The 18,038-nt window shown below is 40.2% G+C and overlaps 1 protein-coding gene across 3 annotated transcripts in view; it reads left to right on the forward strand.

Annotated features, from left to right (window-relative positions):
- Window positions 1-8,475, forward strand: part of ADHFE1 (alcohol dehydrogenase iron containing 1) — a 30,432-nt gene extending 21,957 nt beyond the window's left edge. For all 3 annotated transcript variants that reach the window (XM_031441542.2, XM_064480847.1, XM_031441545.2), the window contains one exon: window positions 7,094-8,475. In XM_031441542.2, the coding sequence (XP_031297402.1) occupies window positions 7,094-7,177 (84 nt within the window). In that variant the 3' untranslated portion in view covers window positions 7,178-8,475. The remainder of the gene's footprint in view (window positions 1-7,093) is intronic.
- The last annotated feature ends 9,563 nt before the right edge of the window (window positions 8,476-18,038 follow it).

The following is an 18,038-nucleotide window of genomic DNA, read 5'->3' on the forward strand; positions in this document are numbered from 1 at the left end:
ATGGAGTTAATGGGGATTGAACCCAGGACCTTGTTCATGCTAAGCATGCACTCTACCACTGAGCTATATCCACCCCCTGCCTTTAAATTAAGATGATTACAAAATCACTTTTTAACATATTTGGGAGACTGTGTTTTATACACAGACATCTTTACATAAGTCTATCACTTCGAGTCCTATTTCATTTATTTATATGTTCCTAAAGAATTTAAACTGAGCAACTATCCTTTATGTGGGAGAATCATAATAGACGTAAAGTTTCCCCTCTCAAGGTTCTCATGAAGAGAGTTTATCCGACATTGGACCTCTCTTCCATTTAGGACCCGATACCCTTATGTTACAGTACCAGAGCCTAATGGGCTGACCCTGTTCACTGTAATTCACCATAAATCACAGAGTTCAGAGTCATGAGATGACACCATGCTTACTAGGCCTAGAGTGCTCACTTAGTCCTCTGTCCAAAATGGAAAAGGCAAGGATCACTTAAACACTGTAAGGATATACAGAAAAGATGAAAACTCTAATTCAAAAAGATACACGCACCCCAATGTTCATAGCTGCACTATTAACAATAGCCAAGATACAGAAAGAACCCAAGTGCCCATCAACAGATAATTGGTTAAGAAAATGTGGTGTGTACACACACACACACACACACACACACACACACACACAATGGAATACTACTCAGCCATAAAAAAGAATGAAATAATGCCATTTGCAGCAACATGGATGGAACAAGAGATTATCATACTAAGTGAAGTAAGTCAGAGAAAGACAATTATCACATGATATCACTTATAGTAGAATCTAAGAAAATAATATAAATGAATCTATATACAAACCAGCAATAGACTCAGAGACACAGAAAATAAACTTATGGTTACAAAAGGGGAAAGAAAGAGGGAGGGATAAATTAGGAGTATGGGATTAACAGGTACAAACTACTATACATAAAACACACAAGCAATAAGGATTTACTGTAAAGCACAGGGAACTATATTCAATATCTTGTAATAACCTATAATGGAAAATTATCTGTAAAAATCCGTATCTTTAAAACTGAATCACTTCGCTCTACACCAGAAACTAACACAATATTGTAAATCAACTATACTTCAATTAAAAAAAAAACCACTATGAGGATATGAGGATAAGGCACTTCTGCCCAAAGTTCCTGTATCCATCCCTGACCCTGGAGCAGAGTTGACAGTGAGAACATCCACTCACACAGCATCCTGCTCACCACCCATGGCAGTGCTTTTCCCTCAGTCCACTCCAGTTAAGCACAGGCCTCAAACTGGCTTCTTCTCCAGCAAGCAAGTGCTTGAGTGCTGAAGACCTCACCACTCACTTTAGATAATATTTGTATGGATTGGGTTCACAGCCTTATCTGTCCATATCTACCAGGTGGATCCTAGCAATGAACAAAGTAATTTAAGGCAACAGGGAGTGGTGGGGACTTTGATGAACTGGAAAGCACATGACCCATCTCATTGGGTGAGCAGCTTGTTAGCTATAGTTTATTATCACCAACCATAAATTCAGGTCCCAGTGTTGGCAGAACTTGAGATTTTTAAGGAAAAACAGCAATCTGGATGTGTGTGTTGAACCCCCTGATTTTCCTATGTACAAACCAAACATGCCCCATGACCCACCAGTTTCCCTGACTTAGAGTCAGGCCCAGTGAACTCAGCTGCATTCAAAAATACAAGTGAGTGAGAAAAAGGGGAGTCTCAAAGTATAGCAGACCCCCTAGTTCTAACTCATAGTCCTAACCCGTAAGTCCAAGGGTCTAAATAAAAAATATGACCATCACAGTTATTTTATCTAAGCCTACTAGATTTAAAGTTCCATGAAGGCAGGAGCCTGTCTGTTTTGCTCAACCATTTTCTACAGCACCTAGCGTGGGCTAGCCAACATCTTAAATAGGCACTACCTGTAACCCTCTCCCCCTAAATCTTCTGTCCATTTGAGCTTAATGGCTGAATATGGCCACTTTTTGAGCAATTTCCTTAGACTCAGTAGGACTCAGCCAATGATAAGGAGTCATGAAAACCTGTCCAGGGACACCAGAGACCAAGTGGTCACCACGATTTTGATGTAGCCTCTGGCTCTTATAGCATGGTCCCAGCAAAAGTGTCCACTCTTCAAGGGGTTTTCTGAAAAGTTCTTCTTGTTTAGCCCGGAAAACTATTCAGGGCTTTGTGTTGATCAGCCTCCAAGAATGGTATTCATGATTTTCATATGAAACTGGGTGACATTCTTGGCCATTTAGTTGCTGGTGGCAATGGATCTTCCAGCCATCAGCACAGACTGGCAGGTGCTGACGGTTTTAATTCTACTGTGCTCAGACTTCCACTTTCAAAAGCTGTTCCCAACAGCAAGAAATTCAGACTAACATTCAAGACCATCCACTAAAATAGCAAGTTAGTTAGGTATCACTCCGAATGCCTCAGTGCACATGTCATACTGGGAAATCACACATAACAGAACCTTAATTAGACAAAACCAATTTCTTAGTTTCACAAAAGATGCAAGGTGAATTGACTCTTTCGAATACAAGTCATGTCTATAAATAGGAAGCCAGGATTTCCTCAAGCTGTATTCATAAAGCGGCCCCAATGTGTATGTTGCCTTTTTTTCCCTCCCTTTGATCATGTTCTCATGATTAGGAGAAGAATAGTTAATTTTCATTAACTGGCACTAGTTCAACGTTGAAGTCAATTTGAGATACATATATACATAGAGAGAGAGAGAGACAGAGATGTGGGGGAAGGGGGATATTCAAAGGAATCTTAGAAATAAGCTTGCCTGTTTTGCAGTTGAAGAACTGGCTTTTTTTTAGGTGTTCGGTTTTCTTGTTTTGTTTTGTGTTTGGCAGCAGTGGACATTTTATAGGAATGCTATGGCAACTTCAGGATTTCACCAATGCAGCAGATTAATCGTCACTTATTAGTAGCTACAGGATTTAAGGTAGTGAGAGGGATATACTGGTTCCTGCAGAGAACATTGCCAGAAGGGTTACTGCATGTAGTCGACATTTGATAAAGCTTCTTTTATGTTCAGCAAGGAGGGATCGGCTTCCTCTGGAACGAACAACCGAGCCAGTATTCTCCACCAAACAGCACAGCCCAAACTGGTGGCGGCGAATAGCAGCCCTGTGTACAGGGGCTTCCAACTGCCGTGGCCAGGCTGCAGAGGGAGCAGGCGAGAATAAATTAATCTTCCAAGCTGGACTTCTGAAACCTCTGGAAAGAAACATTTACATTTCAAATCAAAACATTTCATTACCGAGGAGAGCTGTCTACCAAAATGAGCACTTCCACCCCCTGGCAGACAGGCCAGCTGAAATGTTGTTTTATGAATGTGCTCAAAGTAGTAGTCTGAATTTATTTCAGTGCCCATGTTAATCAGCTGTCCTTCAGTCTCATGTGTCTATATATAGCACGTTTTGGAACACATCTCAGTTCTGAGTCGGTAGCTTTCATATGGCATAGCTGGTATTTGCCAGGATACAACACAAACTTTATGTCGCTGCCCCCATTTAACCCATCGTTGGGGGTTAGAAATGTGAAAGAGAATCTCTCAGCTTGGCCTGAGCTGAGAGTTCTGAACTACTTCCCCAAAGATGAGCAGGGTTGTTTTAAGGGCCTCTGAGCTCATCAGATAAGACTCTCTCCCGCTGTGAACAGAATAAAGTGGCAATCTTGGACCATGGCAAAACCGAACTTCAGTTCCGGTCTCTGCCGCAGACGTATACAGACATAAGTCACCACGAACATGTCTCTGCCTTGCGGTGGATTTTCAGAATTCTTTAGGGTCTCTAAAAGATGCACTGGGACATGAAATTTTACCTTGGCTTCAACCATACTCTTTAGCATTGCCCCCCGTCCTTCTCCCATCTGTCCATCCATTCTTTTTTTTTTAATTATGGTAAAACATACCTGACATAAAATTCACTATTTTAATCATTTTTAAATGTCCAATTCAGTGCCATTAAGTACATTTACAATGTTGTGCAACCATCACTACTATCCATGTCCAGAACTTTCTTCTAATTTATCTATTTTTATTGAAGGATAGTTGATTTATAATGTTGTGTTAGTTTCTGGTGTACAGCAAAATGATTCAGTTATTTATATATATACGTATATATATATATTCTTTTTCAGATTCTTTTTCATGATAGGTTATTACAAGATATTGAATATAGTTCCTGTGCTGTACAGTAGGTCCTTGTCATTTATCTATTTTCTATATAATAATGTGTATATGTTAATCCCAAGCTCCTAATTTATCCCTTCTCAGAACTTTTTAATCATCCCAAACGGACGCTCTGCTCTGCTGCTAAATGGAAAACATTAAGTCCCTCTTCTCCCCTCTCCCAGCCTCTGGTAACCACTATTCTACTTTCTGTCTCTATGAATTTGCCTATTCTAGGTACTTCACATAAGTGGAATCATGCAATGTTTGTCCCTTCGTGTCTCCATCATGTCTTCACTTAGCACAGTGTCTTCAGTGTGTCAGAATTTCATTTCTTAATATGGCTGAGTAACATTTCATCGTGCGGGTATGCTGCGTTTTGTTTATCCATTCATCTGCAGATGGACACTGGGCTGTTTCCACCCTTTGGCTATTGTGAATAGTGCTGTTATGAACACTGGTGTCCAAGTATCTCTTTTTGGCCCCTGCTTTCAATTCATTTGGGTATATTCCTGGGAACAGAATTGCTGGATCACAGGATAAGTCTATGTTTAACTTTTTCACGAAGTGTGAAACTATTTTCCACAGTAGCTGCACCGTTTTATACATTCCCATCAATGATGCACAAGGCTCCCAGTTTCTCCACATCTTCACCAACATTTGTTATTTTCCATTTTTTTTTGGCAGCCGATGTAATAGGTGTGAAGTGGTAACTCGTGGTTTTAACTTGCATTTTCCTAATGACTGAGGATATTGAGCATCTTTTCATGTGCTTATTGGCTATTTACATATCTTCTTTGAAGAAATATCTGTTCAAGTCCTTTACCTACTTTTGAGTTGAATTGGTTGGGTTGTTTGTTATTTAGTTGTAGCAATTATTTATAGATTCTTGATAGTGTCCTTTGATGCATAAAAGTTTTTACTTGTGATGATGTCCAATTTATCTGGTTTTTTTTCTTTTGTTGCCTGTGTTTTAGTGTCATATCCAAGAAATCATTGCCAAATCCGCAGTCATGAATATTTTCCCATTTTCTTCTAAGAGTTTTCAGGCTTTAGCTCTTACATGTAGTTCTTTACATTTAGGTGCATTTAAAGTTAATTTTTGTATACATCCTTCCTTCTTTTTATTCTTCCTTTTACCCCACAAATACTTATTGAAGTCTTACACTATACCATGAATTGTCTGGGATACAGTGAAGAAGATAAAGTCCCTCCCCACCCTTGTGGAGTTTACATTCTGCTGAGGAAGATAGGCAATGGACAGCTAATCCAATGTATAAATCAGTACAAATGAAATTATTTCAGACAGTGATTAGTGGTATGGAGGAAACCTGGGTGATGAGACAGTGATTCCACGTGGGACAGTGTGGCGGGCACTCCAGTGAGGGTGGTCACAGGCGGCCTCTGATCGGTGGTGGAGCAACCACGGGAAGAGCTGGGAGCAGCACTGTAGGCTTGGGGGAAGGCCCGGGTGAAGATGAGCATCTTCTTGGGACTGGGGACGGTGGGTGTAACTGACATGAACGGAGGGAGAAGAGTCAGCGCTGGGTGAGAAGCAGGGCCAGGTCCAGCTGGGGCGAGAGGACATGGTTTTGTTCTAACTGCAGTGGGCAGGTTTCAGAGAGTGTTAAGCCGAGGACCACATTTGTAAAGGGGAAGACTCGCTCTGGCGGCCGTGGGGAGAATGACCTCTAGGGGGCGATAGAGCAGCAAAAGTGGAAACAAAACTCCAAGAGGCCTTTCAAGTAGGGCAGGGGTGGACAGTGACGAAGACGGGTGGTGGAGGAACGGGAGGTGAGAAGTGGTCAGATTTGGGATTTATTTTGCAGGTGGATTGAACTTGTAGGAAAGGGAAGGAGGAACCAAGGATGACTCCTAGGTTTTTGCCTGAGTGACTGGGTGTCATTTCTGAGAGAAGGAAAAACGGGAGTCCGAGTCCTACCTTGTACGTGTGAATTTTGAGATGCCAGCATCTCCCTCCCATCATTTTTATTAATCCAGCCAATAACTGGTGAGCACCTGCATCTTGCGTGTCAAGCACTCTTGGGCGCTGAGCACGGCTCTGCCCCGAGCTTCCCTCTTCTACCACAATGCTTGCACACAGGGGCTTGTCATAAAAAAAAAAAGAACAAAGAAACCTACAAAAATGGGACCAAAACACTGGCACATTTTTTAATTTCATTTAGGCCTAGAAATTTGGGCCTACATTTTCGTATCTTTTAATCCCCTGTCCCAGAGGGATTAAGGAGCCACTGACGGGAGTGTAGACAGCAGTAGGATGTGCTGGTGTCTTTGCCGACTCCACTCAATAATCATCAGAGAAATTCAGGGAATCGCTGAATTCTTTTGGGAAGGTAGAGATAAAACCTTAGGTAGTAAAAAAAAAAAAAAAAAAAAAAAAAAAGAGTCACTTGTGGCCCATAGCCTGAAAGCTAATGTCCTAGTGAAAGTCTTTTTGAATATACCTCAAATCCAAGTTACAAAACACAGTCTTTGAAGTCAAGGGTGACCAGATGTTTTCCTTGGCAGCACACGCTGCTCTCCGCGCACGGAGAATCTGGCAGAGGTGGCTGACCGACACGGGCTGGTCACTGCTGGAGGTGTCTTTCCCGAGCTTGGCTGGGTTCTGTACATTTGAGCAGAAGGCTGTTCTCAGGACCTAAGGCAAGAGTAATGCCTTTTGAAAACTTTGCGGGAAAGAGGCATCACTTGATAAACTTCTGAGCTGAGGATCAGCTTGGTACGAAGCAAACAAGAAACAGGATTTTTGAAAATATGACTATTATCTAGTCACTGTTTCTAATGACCAAGTTCATTTACACACCTAGTTGCTTTTACGAACTGTCTCTTGATAGCCCTGGGTAACTCTCTTTGTTTACTGTTTCAGGAAAGGGTCACCAAGCTTGCACCACGCCCTCAGTCAGAAGAAGATCTGTCTGTTCTGTTTGAAGCGTCAATGAAACTGTACTAATTTTCATTTTCATGGAAAGAATTACCATTGGCCATCGTAGTTCTGAAAACAGAAGCTGATCTGGCAAGAACTGTGTCTTTTCATGTCCACATATAACTTAACCTGTTACTAATTTGAATGAGATGTAAATTTATCCTGCAGAAGATTCCTTGATGCTCCAAGTCCAGCTACTTCCATAAAATGGGCTGGACAAATGTCCAGTATGTGGGACCCCCAGCTCAACTTCACAGAACCTGCCCCAAACCTGCGGACTGCCCCTGGTCCATGTATCAAAAGAGCAAAAACTCAGTATCCATCAAAAATGTTAATGCATCTATCCTATGTCCAATAATCAATCCTTTGTCTAGAAATTTATCCTACATGAATACTGGCACAAGTGTGTAAAGAAATATGGCAAGGACATTTCTGGCAGCACATTTTCTAAAAATGTAAAATTTGAAAGAATTTAAGTATTCATTAATAGTATATAGATAAGTAAATCATGGTGTATTAAATAATGGAGTTCTATTGAGCTACTAATAAGAATGAAGTAAACCTACTAGAAATACGTCCATGATAAACTGCTAAGTAGGGAAAAAGTAAGTTGTAGGACAGTTATATATTAGTAGTCTCATTTTTACTTTTCAAATTATATATAAAGATATGTCAATATCTACATAGAAAGGTTACACATCAAAATATTAAAAGTTATCACTGAAGAAATGGAATTTGGAGGCTAGATAATTAAAAGAAAATGTTCACTTTATATTATATACTTTCACTTTTTATTTTACAAACATCTGCATTGTTTAGATTTGTTACAATAAGCACATATTTTCTAATTTTTAAAAGGGGAAGAGAAAAGAAAGGTATCACTTTGCTGTTTTAGGGCAGATTCATATTATTTTATAAAAATACTAGTAACTAATATTAAAAAGGCAAAAACAAATCCGAAGGGCTGGAATATTACAGGTGGACCCTCTGGTGAATAAACTGTTCTTCTGAGAAAAACACAAATATCCTACATGGTAATTCCCTCTTTGGAAAATGGTTCTGGTGCTCAGAATAAATGAATTCAAAACCAGGCCACGTTGTGGTTTACAGACATCAGGACGCAAGTCAAGCCTGAGTAGCCTGATCGTCTGCCTCCAGTCATGTCCCGTCTACAGAAACTGTCCACGGCTGAGTTTTCCTCACAATGGTGACCACACTGGGGTTTGCCTGCTCGAGCTTTGGCAGTCTGGATCTCAGTGTACTTGCATATTTATTCGTATTTTAAATTGGATTAAAGTGTCAATCAAATAAGTATGTAATTACAACAGGGTGGTTGTTTTTTTTTTTTAATAGATGAGTAGGGCATTACCATGCCATTCAGCCCTCCCAGGCCCACTTTATCTCTAGAAACATCTTCATTCCCTTGGGATTTAAAAAATAACATTTAAATATTGTTTATTTGGAGTTTCCTATTACAAACATAAAATATGTTCAGTACCAAAAACTATAATACAAAGAGAAACACAAGAAAATATTTGTTCATATTATACCATCCAAAGATAGCCACTGTTAAAAAAATAACCAAATTTTAAAATATATGTTCTCCCAGTAACTTTGTATGCATATATAGATAATTATATATGTACTTTTTTTTTTTTTACTTAGAAACGGTATCATGAAGGTATAGTTTTAGTTCCTACAGAACGTTCAAATTTTTTATGCCAAGTGCCCAAAAAGGCAAGCACGAGACAGTTCCAAAAGAATTTCAGCCATACCTCGCAGGCTATATCTAGCTAAAATTCCCTCCAGCTTTTTAGGAGAATCTGAGAAAGAAGCTTTGTGAAAAAGGCAGAGAACAGCTAAACCCTCTGCCCAACTGAGATCCTTCGGGAAACTTAAGTAAAAGTTGTTAGTGAAGGTTTCAAAAATACATTTGGCACAGCAAAAACATATGTCCCCCACCCCCTCCCCAAAGAAAGTTCAGGTAAATTCTAGACATCTTATAATATGTTCTGCACGATGACGTGGCACCCTTAGGACAACAGAAGAGCAGACGTCCAGGAGGTGGGGAGGGTACAGCTCAAGTGTAGAGTGCATGCTTAGCATGTATGTTGTCCTGTCCCCAGTACTCCTCTAAAAATAGAGAAAGAAGTAAACCTAATTACCTTCTCTGACAAAAAAAAAAAAAAAAAAAAAAGACTAGAAGTCCAGGGCCCTGGGCTCCACTCCAGTCCCTTGGTCTGACTAAGTCTTATTTTATTCAGTCAAGGCCTCTTCTAGCTTGAAAATACTACGACTAGATTTTATGTGCTACCTTGTCCTTAGTGGGAGGTTTTGAGTTTAGGAAATTCAATGTAAAATAATTTGAGATACGAAAATGCATTCTCTGTCTCTCTTAAATGTTCGATGCCATTTCTACCAGTAACCAGCTGTCTCAGTGTGACTCACCAGGAGTGTTTGGTATTCATACTGATGATGACTCTGTAGAGGAAGGATTTAAAGGTCAGGCATGAAGAAACAGATTTAGGAAGTCTCCGTGTTCCTTATCCTAATATTCTTCATTTTGGTCCCTACAATTTAAGAATATGGAAAAGATGTATTCCTTGATTTACCAGCTATTAAAAGAGTGTGACATAGGAGATTATGCCCATTTCTGTAAACCAAACACTCATGATTCACTGAGTGCATTTTTCCTAAGTCAAATTCTATTTATCTATTCATTTCCTTAAAAGATCAAAAAGTTCTTAGGGGGGTCATAGCTGCATTTATATGGATTAATTTACTTGCTAAGGAAACAAAAATTAGAAGAATAGTATTCAAAAGTTTGTATAATATCACTCTCATAAAATGATCATATGTGGTGACATTTTCACTTCATATACATCATCCCTACTTTATTTCTTGATACAAAATTGGTTTCAAGCCGGCCACATTTCTCAGGTTTTTGTCAGTTGCCACAATGAGTAGCTGCACTCCTGTGTCCCCGGTGCACAGGGAGCACTGTACTGGGCTTGGCATTGTTTGCATAGCTGTGGACACAGCCGTGGGGTGTTTTCTAGTGGTCAGTGAGGCAAGTCTGCTCTTATAAAATAGAGACAAGTACAGTATCCAAATAGGGAGTGCAAAAAATTGCTTTCCTGGCCTTTTAACCCTGAGAAAGATTAATGGTTGTTTGGATTAGAAACTGTACCCTAATGAGGGACTGTTGCCTCCGGGGAGTGGGAACGAGAAAGGGGACTGTTCACCTCCAGGTCAACACAACACAAGCGGCTGTGTCTCTGATGACCAGCAACCCCAAGTCGAGACAGCTGCCCGGGCTCCTTCGTTCAATGCCTGGTCCTCCGGGAGCTAGTGAGGAGGCCAGGCCACACGCCACCATCACCGTCACAATGGCCCGTGGAAGGCAGTCTCCAGGGGCAAGCCACGCTTTGAACGGGCAGCAATTGGTTCCTGAAGTCCTAGGTGGAATTACTGACAGCTGGGGGTGGGAGGGTCTAGTTTCTCACGCTATTATTCCACTGTCTTCCCAGTCACCCAACAACTCTCAGAATAAATGGGTACCCCACCCCATCCCACCCCACAAACTGCAATAACTGTTTGTAATGTTGTTCCTTCTGAAATCCCTCAATGAAACTGTGTGCAGGACAGCTAACTTTAAAGTAACTCCATTTCATTCTTTCCGGCTTTAAATACTGGCTTTTTTATTTGAGAGCTTTTAATTGGTTTTCTAACTTATAAAATTGGAAACTGATTAAAATAATCATGAGAGAAAAGGGAAAAAAATTATCATCATGCCATTACCCAAACACAGCTGTTATCATTTGCTGTATTTCCTTTTCATCTTTTTCCTTTGGGTGGTGAAATCTTCAGCTCTTTTCCCTTGAGGCATGACATTTTAAGTATTTTCTATGTTGCCACATAATCTTCATAACCATTATTTTAAAAGGTTACACAATAGTTTATTAAATAGAAATTTAATAACTTATTATAGGGCATCAAAACTGCTTTCAAATTTTTACTCCTGCCAACACCATAGCAATGAAGAAATGAATAATGCGTCTGTCCTTTCTCATATTCTAAATTAACCTCTGAGGTTAATTAATCCCCAAATGGAATTTTTACATTAACGTATGGACCTTTTCTTGGCTCCTGGCTCTTACTGTCAGATTATATATACCTCACTATTGTTTTCAATATTGATTCCACTTTCCTTCAATCTTAGTTCTCTTCAAAATAAATACTAGTACAGAACAAGAAATGAAACAAACTTCACATGGTTGGATCACACTAGACTATTTGTATAGACTTGCAAAAATCAACTGCGGTTTTTCTTTTATGTCAGTATATCTTAACAGTTCACATGGACAGATTAAAGTTCTCAAAATTATGAAACTTACTTTAGTGTTGTATTATAACCCCTTAAGTGAAGCTGTAAATCACCAAGGCTACTTTTTGGTCACTTACATTTTTTTTTCCCCTTCTAAGCCTATGGGCCTGTGTTTTTACATTCATGGGCCTCAGTTTTGCGGGCCAAGACAAAAAACCAAGAGACCAACATATAAATGTCCTTTTCTATAATGCTGTTCTAGAGTCATCTGGGCCTAGGAGTGAAAAGACTGCGGCACAGGGAGGGAGGTAAGCGACAGCAAGGAACCACCTACCAGCACTCCTTCCAAGGGTCTACGGTGCTCCTCCTCTGCTTTGCAGGTGTGCGCATTGGTCCCATGATGTCTTTGGCAACATTACTGGGGACCAGTGTGAGCTTTGTACCAAACACGGCGTGAGAGGAAAGATTGTGTGTAAAGCAACCTGCACATAAACGAGGAGATGTCAAAATAGTACCAGCAGGCTGAGTGAACACCTGAGTAAGGACAGGCTACTTTCCTTTCGTTTTTCACGTCTCATTTAACTGCTGTATACTCAGCACATAGCTCAGTACCTTGACGAAGTAGGTTCCCAAAGGAGGAGGAAGGGGAACATGGATTTGGGAGGAGAAGAACTGGGTTTTGCAGGCAGAGATGGGTTTTTTTGGTTTGGGGGGGGGGGCTGATTACAAAAATGTGATGATTGAACTGTATTTTTTTAACCAAACTATTAACACTTTATAAACAAAAATATCAACACTTATGAAATAGTGGCCTATTTGCTCAGGCATCTTCCACAGCTGGCAACAATAATAAACTAAAGATAATAATAATAGTTTATTTATTGAGTAATTTATTGAGCCCTTAGCCTGTGCCAGGCTCTTTATCAAGGAACTACCTACTAAGAGAGGCACTGCTATGATCATTTTTGCACAAATGAGGAAATTAAGACTCAGGTTGGAAAAAAAAAAAAGAAAAAGCCCAACTTCACATAGCTTGATAAGTGGCAGGGCCAGCTCTCAATCCGAAGGTTCTGCTGACCCTGCATTCCCAGCCACCGAGTTTACTGCCTGTCAAATGCCTTCTGTTGTCAGAGACTTCCCTGAGTCACATTTAAATACTACATACACTTGTGTACAACACAGCACCTTGAACACAGTAGGGATGCCATAAGTATTTGTGGAACAGAGGACTGTATTTCATTAAAAAGGGAAAAAAGGGAAGAGACAAAGAAGCTACTGTAAGCCTTTGACACATCAGAGGGAGGTCAAGCTGGCTGTACTGGTGGCCACACAGATGGGTGTTAAGAAGTAACAGAGCTCAATATCGCTGATTACCAGAGAAATGCAAATCAGAACTGCAGTGAGGTATCACTTCACACCAGTCAGAATGGCCATCATTCAAAAGTCCACAAGTGATAAATGCTGGAGAGGGTGTGGAGAAAAGGGCACCCTCCTACACTGTCAGTGGGAATGTAGTTTGGTGCAGCCACTATGGGAAACAGTATGGAGAGTCCTCAAAAAAATAAAAATAGACTTACTATGTGATCCAGCAATCCCACTCCTGGGCATGTATCTGGAGAAAACTCCAGTTCAAAAAGATACATGCACCCCAGTACTCACAGCAGCACTATTTACAAGAGCCAAGACTGGGAAGCAACTTAAATGTCCATGAATAGATGACTGGATAAAGAAGTTGTGGTATGTATACACAATGGAATACTACTCAGCCATAAAAAGAATGAAATATTGCCATTTGCAGCAATATAGATGGACCTAGAGATTATCACACTAAGTGAAGTAAGCCAGACAGAGAAAGACAAATATCATATCACTTTTATGAGGAATCTAAAAAAAAAAGGACACAAATGAACCTATTTATAAAATAAAGACAGACTCACAGACAGAAAAAAAAGGATATCCCTTAAGTTTGTGGAGGGAGGGAAATGGAGCAGTGCTCAGATGCTCCCTGAATGCCTGCTTGGCCCATGCACTGAGATGGGAGCCACTGCATAAATGAGACCCAGCCTCCCCACTCAGCGGGCTCAGACACAGAACGCTACACGAGAGCAGAAATGCCGTGAGTGGGTGAGCACTCGCAGCCTCTCCCCGATCCTGGCCATACAAGGAATTTTGTCTTTGCTAACTTGGACCCCTAGTTTAGTCGGTGGAAACTAGATACCCAGCATGATGGACAGAAATGTGTTTCCCCAAAATCATGTGCTGAAGCCCCAGCCCCCAGTACCTCACGTGTGACTGTATTTGGAGATAGGGCCTGTAAAGAGGTACACGGCTACCAATCTGACCGGTGTCCTTATAAGAGGAGGAAAGTTGGACACAAAAGAAACACCAGAGATGCAGGCAACACAGAGGAAAGGCCACGTGAGGACACGGCGAGAAGGTACCATCTGCAGGCCAAGGAGAGCGGCCTCAGCAGAAACCAAATCTGCCAATGCCTTGATCTTGGACTTCCAGCCTCCAAAGCTATGAGGAAAAAACTTCCTGTTGTTTAAGCCCCCCCAGTCTGTGGTGTTTTGTTACGGTAACCCTAACAACAAGGATTTGCTAGCAAAGCCCCAAGCCATAGAGAGTCTTGGGGGAGGTTAGGAGAGAGAGAGACTAAGGGCGGCTGACACTCAGGGCATTGGAAGATAAACGGGGAAGAGAATTTGGTTTGGTTTTTCAAGCTTGGCTCTGTGTTATGAACAGAACTCCCTTCGGAGCTTCTTAGGAGATGGTGATAAGGACACAAATTGTTTTAAAATTATTTCTGCATGTCAGACTTCTCCTGTGATGGTGTTGCTATGTTGCAACACCAAACCAAGACCAGGTCCAAGTTAAAGGGTGTTAAGTTATCATTTTAAAACAATGTAGTAAGCATAGTGATAAAAACCAAGTCAGGGAAGGTTCATGAAGGAGACGACTCCTGTGCTGAACTCTGAAGGAAAGCAGAGTTAGATGGGAGGCAGGAAGCTGGGAAGATATCCCAGGAGGAATGAACAGCATAAACACACAGAGTAAAAACCTGGTGTGTGCAAAGAGTTTTCAATAGTTTGGTATTGCTGGAGCATCACAAGCAAGTCAAGAGGTGGTAAGTTGAGACTGGAGAAACCAACACGGGGTGAGCCAGGTGTCAGGTGGAATTTGGAATATAGCCAGTAAGGTGCTAAAAAGAAAACCCATGAGGGACGGGCTGGGGTGCCAGAGACAGATCTGTGTTGGAGATCAGTCACTCAGATAAGAAGTTAGATTAAGTAGTGACTGATAACAATTACAGAATAATGAAAAAGATATTTATACAGAAGCTAATATTTCTTTCTTTCTCTGAATCTTTTAAATTTTTATTTTGCCATCTTTATAGATTCACATGCAGTTGAAAGAAATGACACAGAGATCCTGTATACCCTTCACCCAGTTACCTCTCGTAGTAATGTCTTGAACAACTACAGTGTAATAGCACAACCAGGAAACTGATGAGGATACAATCCATTCACCTTACTCAGATTTCACCATTTTTACATGCACTTATGTGTGTGTGGGTGGGTGCTTGGTTCCACGGAATGTTACCACACGTGCAGATTATGTGACCACCATCATAGTCCAGATACAAGCATTTCCAACACGAGGATGCCCTGAGCTACCTTTTTTGAGCCATAGCCACTTCCTTCCCTCCCCAGTCCCCGAGGACTGATCTATCCCCCCATATCTATAATTGTGTACAATTTAAGCTAGGAAACTTTGAGGTGGGCTTTTTTCCCACTCCACAAAATTCTCTGGAGGTTCATCCAGGTTGTTGCGTGTACCAGTAGTTCCTTTTTATGACTAAGCAGGATTCCCCAGTGTGGATGGGCCATAGTTTGTTTAACCACTCATGGAAGGGCTGAGTTGATTCCAGTTTTTGGTTGATTCCAGTCTTGGGCTATTAGGAAGCAAGCTGCTACGAATGATTGTGTACAGGTTTCTGTGTAAACACAAGTTTTCATTTTTCTGGAATAAGTGTCCAGGAGTGCCATGTGATTTGACTTGTTCAGTTATGTTAAAAACTGACAAACTGTTTCACCGGTGAAGGGAGGAGGGGGGGCGCGGCACTGCACCATTTTACATTCCCATCAGAAATGTGGAGTTTCTCCACATTCTCATCATCATTTGGGGTTACCATTATTTTTTATTGTAGCCATTCTGGTGAGTGTGTAGTGAGCTCTCATTGTGATTTTAATTTGCATTTCTCTAATGGCTAACGATGTTGAACATCTTTTCTTGCACTGATTTGCCATCTGTATATCCTCTTTGGTGAAATGTCTGTTCGTGCCTTTTGCCTGTTTTCCAATTGGGTTGTTTATTTTTTTTACTGGTGGGTTTTGAAAATTCTTTATATATTCTAGATATAAGTCCTGGTCAGATATGTGGTTTGCAAGTATTTTCTCCCTGTCTGTGGATGGCCTTTCATCTTCTTACAGGGTCTTTCACAGAGCAAAAGTTTTGAACTTAATTAAGGTCCAACTTACCACTTTTTCCTTTTTTTGTGTCATGCTTTTTGTGTAAAGTCTAAGAACTCTGATTAGCCATAGACCTCTACGATTTTATCCTTTTTCCCTAAAAGTTTTAGTTTTATATTTAAGTCTGTAATCCATTTTGAGTTAATTTTTATATAAAGCATGAGTCAGGTTGAGGTTCTTTTTTTTTCCCCTATGCCTGTCCACTTGTTCCAGCACCATTTATTGAAAAAACAATCTTTCCTCCACTGGATTTTTTTCACCTTTGTAGAAAATAATTTGGGCATATTTGTGTGGATCTACTTCTGGTTTCTCTATCCTGTTCTATTGATCTATAGATCTCTCTCTCCACCAATACCACACTGTTTTGATTATTACAGCTATATAGTAGGTCTTAACATTAGATAGAATGATTCCTCCGATTTTATCCTTCTTTTTCAAATTCATTGTAGCTGTTCTAGGTCCTTCACCTTTCAATATAAATTTCATAGTAAACTTGTTTATATCAACAAAAATGTCTTGCTGGGATTTGACAGAAATTGTATTAAACTCACTGATAATTTAGGGAGAATTGACATCGTCAGTACATTGAGTTTCCAATCCACAAACATAGTATGTGTCTCCTTCTACTTAAATCTCATTTGAATTCTTTCATCAGCATTTGTAATTTTCAGGACACACATCCTGAAAAAGTGTTGTTACATGTATACCTAAGGATTTCATTTTCTCTGAAGCAGCTGTAATGCTATTATAGGATTTGGTCGGGGAGGGGCAGTAATTAGGTTTATTTATTTATTTGTTTTTTAACAGAGGTACTGGGGATTGAAACCAGGACCTCGTGCATGTTAAGCACACACTCTACCACTGACCTATACCCTACTCCCACGGTATTATGTTTTTAATTTCTGTTTCCGCATGTGTATTGGTACTATACAGAAATGTGATTGATTGATTTTTGCACGTTTATCTAGTATATTGCAACCTTGCTGAATTGACTTATTCATCCCATAAGGTTTTTTGTAGATTCCTTGGGATTTTCTACGTAGATAATTATGTCATCTGCAAATAGGGACAGTTTTACTTCTTCATTTCCAATATGTATGCCTTTTATTTCATTTTCTTGCCTTATTGCATTGCTTCCAGTACTTCCAGTACTATGTTAAATAAGAGTGCTGAGAGCAGCCAGCCTCACCTTGTTCCTGATCTTAGGGAGAAAGCATTCAGTTTTCCATATTCACTGTGACATTAGCTGTAGTAATGTCTTATTCTGTGTGCAATCATTTATTTTCTTGTCCCTCTCCCTCTCTAATCTGGTAACACAGGGTAAAAATCTTGTTTTAATGATCTCTAGATCCTTATCACCTAGAAAATAGTGTGCATGTACAGCAGGAAATTTCTAGTAAGTATTTGCCTAGTAGAATGGAGAGAAACAAACAACCAGTCTGATTTTTTCTTACTCACAGAATCTGATTTCTCATTGGCCAAATTCTCAAACTTTTCAAGTGAATTAATGCAAAGCTCGTGAGCCGCAGATCCTCAGCTGTAACCAATGAGTGCTGGAACTAAAATCTTTTGTGCAACATATTCTGATATAAAAACAACCCGGTAAAAAAGCAAAAAGTGTTCTAGGACCCATTTTTAAAAGTCCTGATCCATTGAAAATGTTGGGAGAGCGGCTTGTGGGGTCCACAGAACTTAGGGTCCTCCTCTTACAGATAAATGCTCAGAGAACCACCCCCAGCTGAGCCATTGAGGAACAACTTTATAAAGAACAAACAGCTATTTAGCCACACAAAAGAAAATCTTCCTGCCGGGAGTAACACCATTAACATCTTAGCAGATTTTCCATTATGAATCTGACATTTCTTTCTTCTTCAAAGCCCAATCTGAGTGCTTTTGATTTTTTTAATGAAATAATAAAGCCATCAACACACAATAAAAGTGATGCAGTATTTATAATCAGGTGTCTCTAGAGTATGTTTTATGTCAAAGAAAAGATTGAGTTACTAGGCCTTTCCTTTTAAATCCCTTA

This window comes from Camelus dromedarius, chromosome 30 (assembly GCF_036321535.1).
Source record: "Camelus dromedarius isolate mCamDro1 chromosome 30, mCamDro1.pat, whole genome shotgun sequence".
NCBI lineage: Eukaryota > Metazoa > Chordata > Mammalia > Artiodactyla > Camelidae > Camelus > Camelus dromedarius.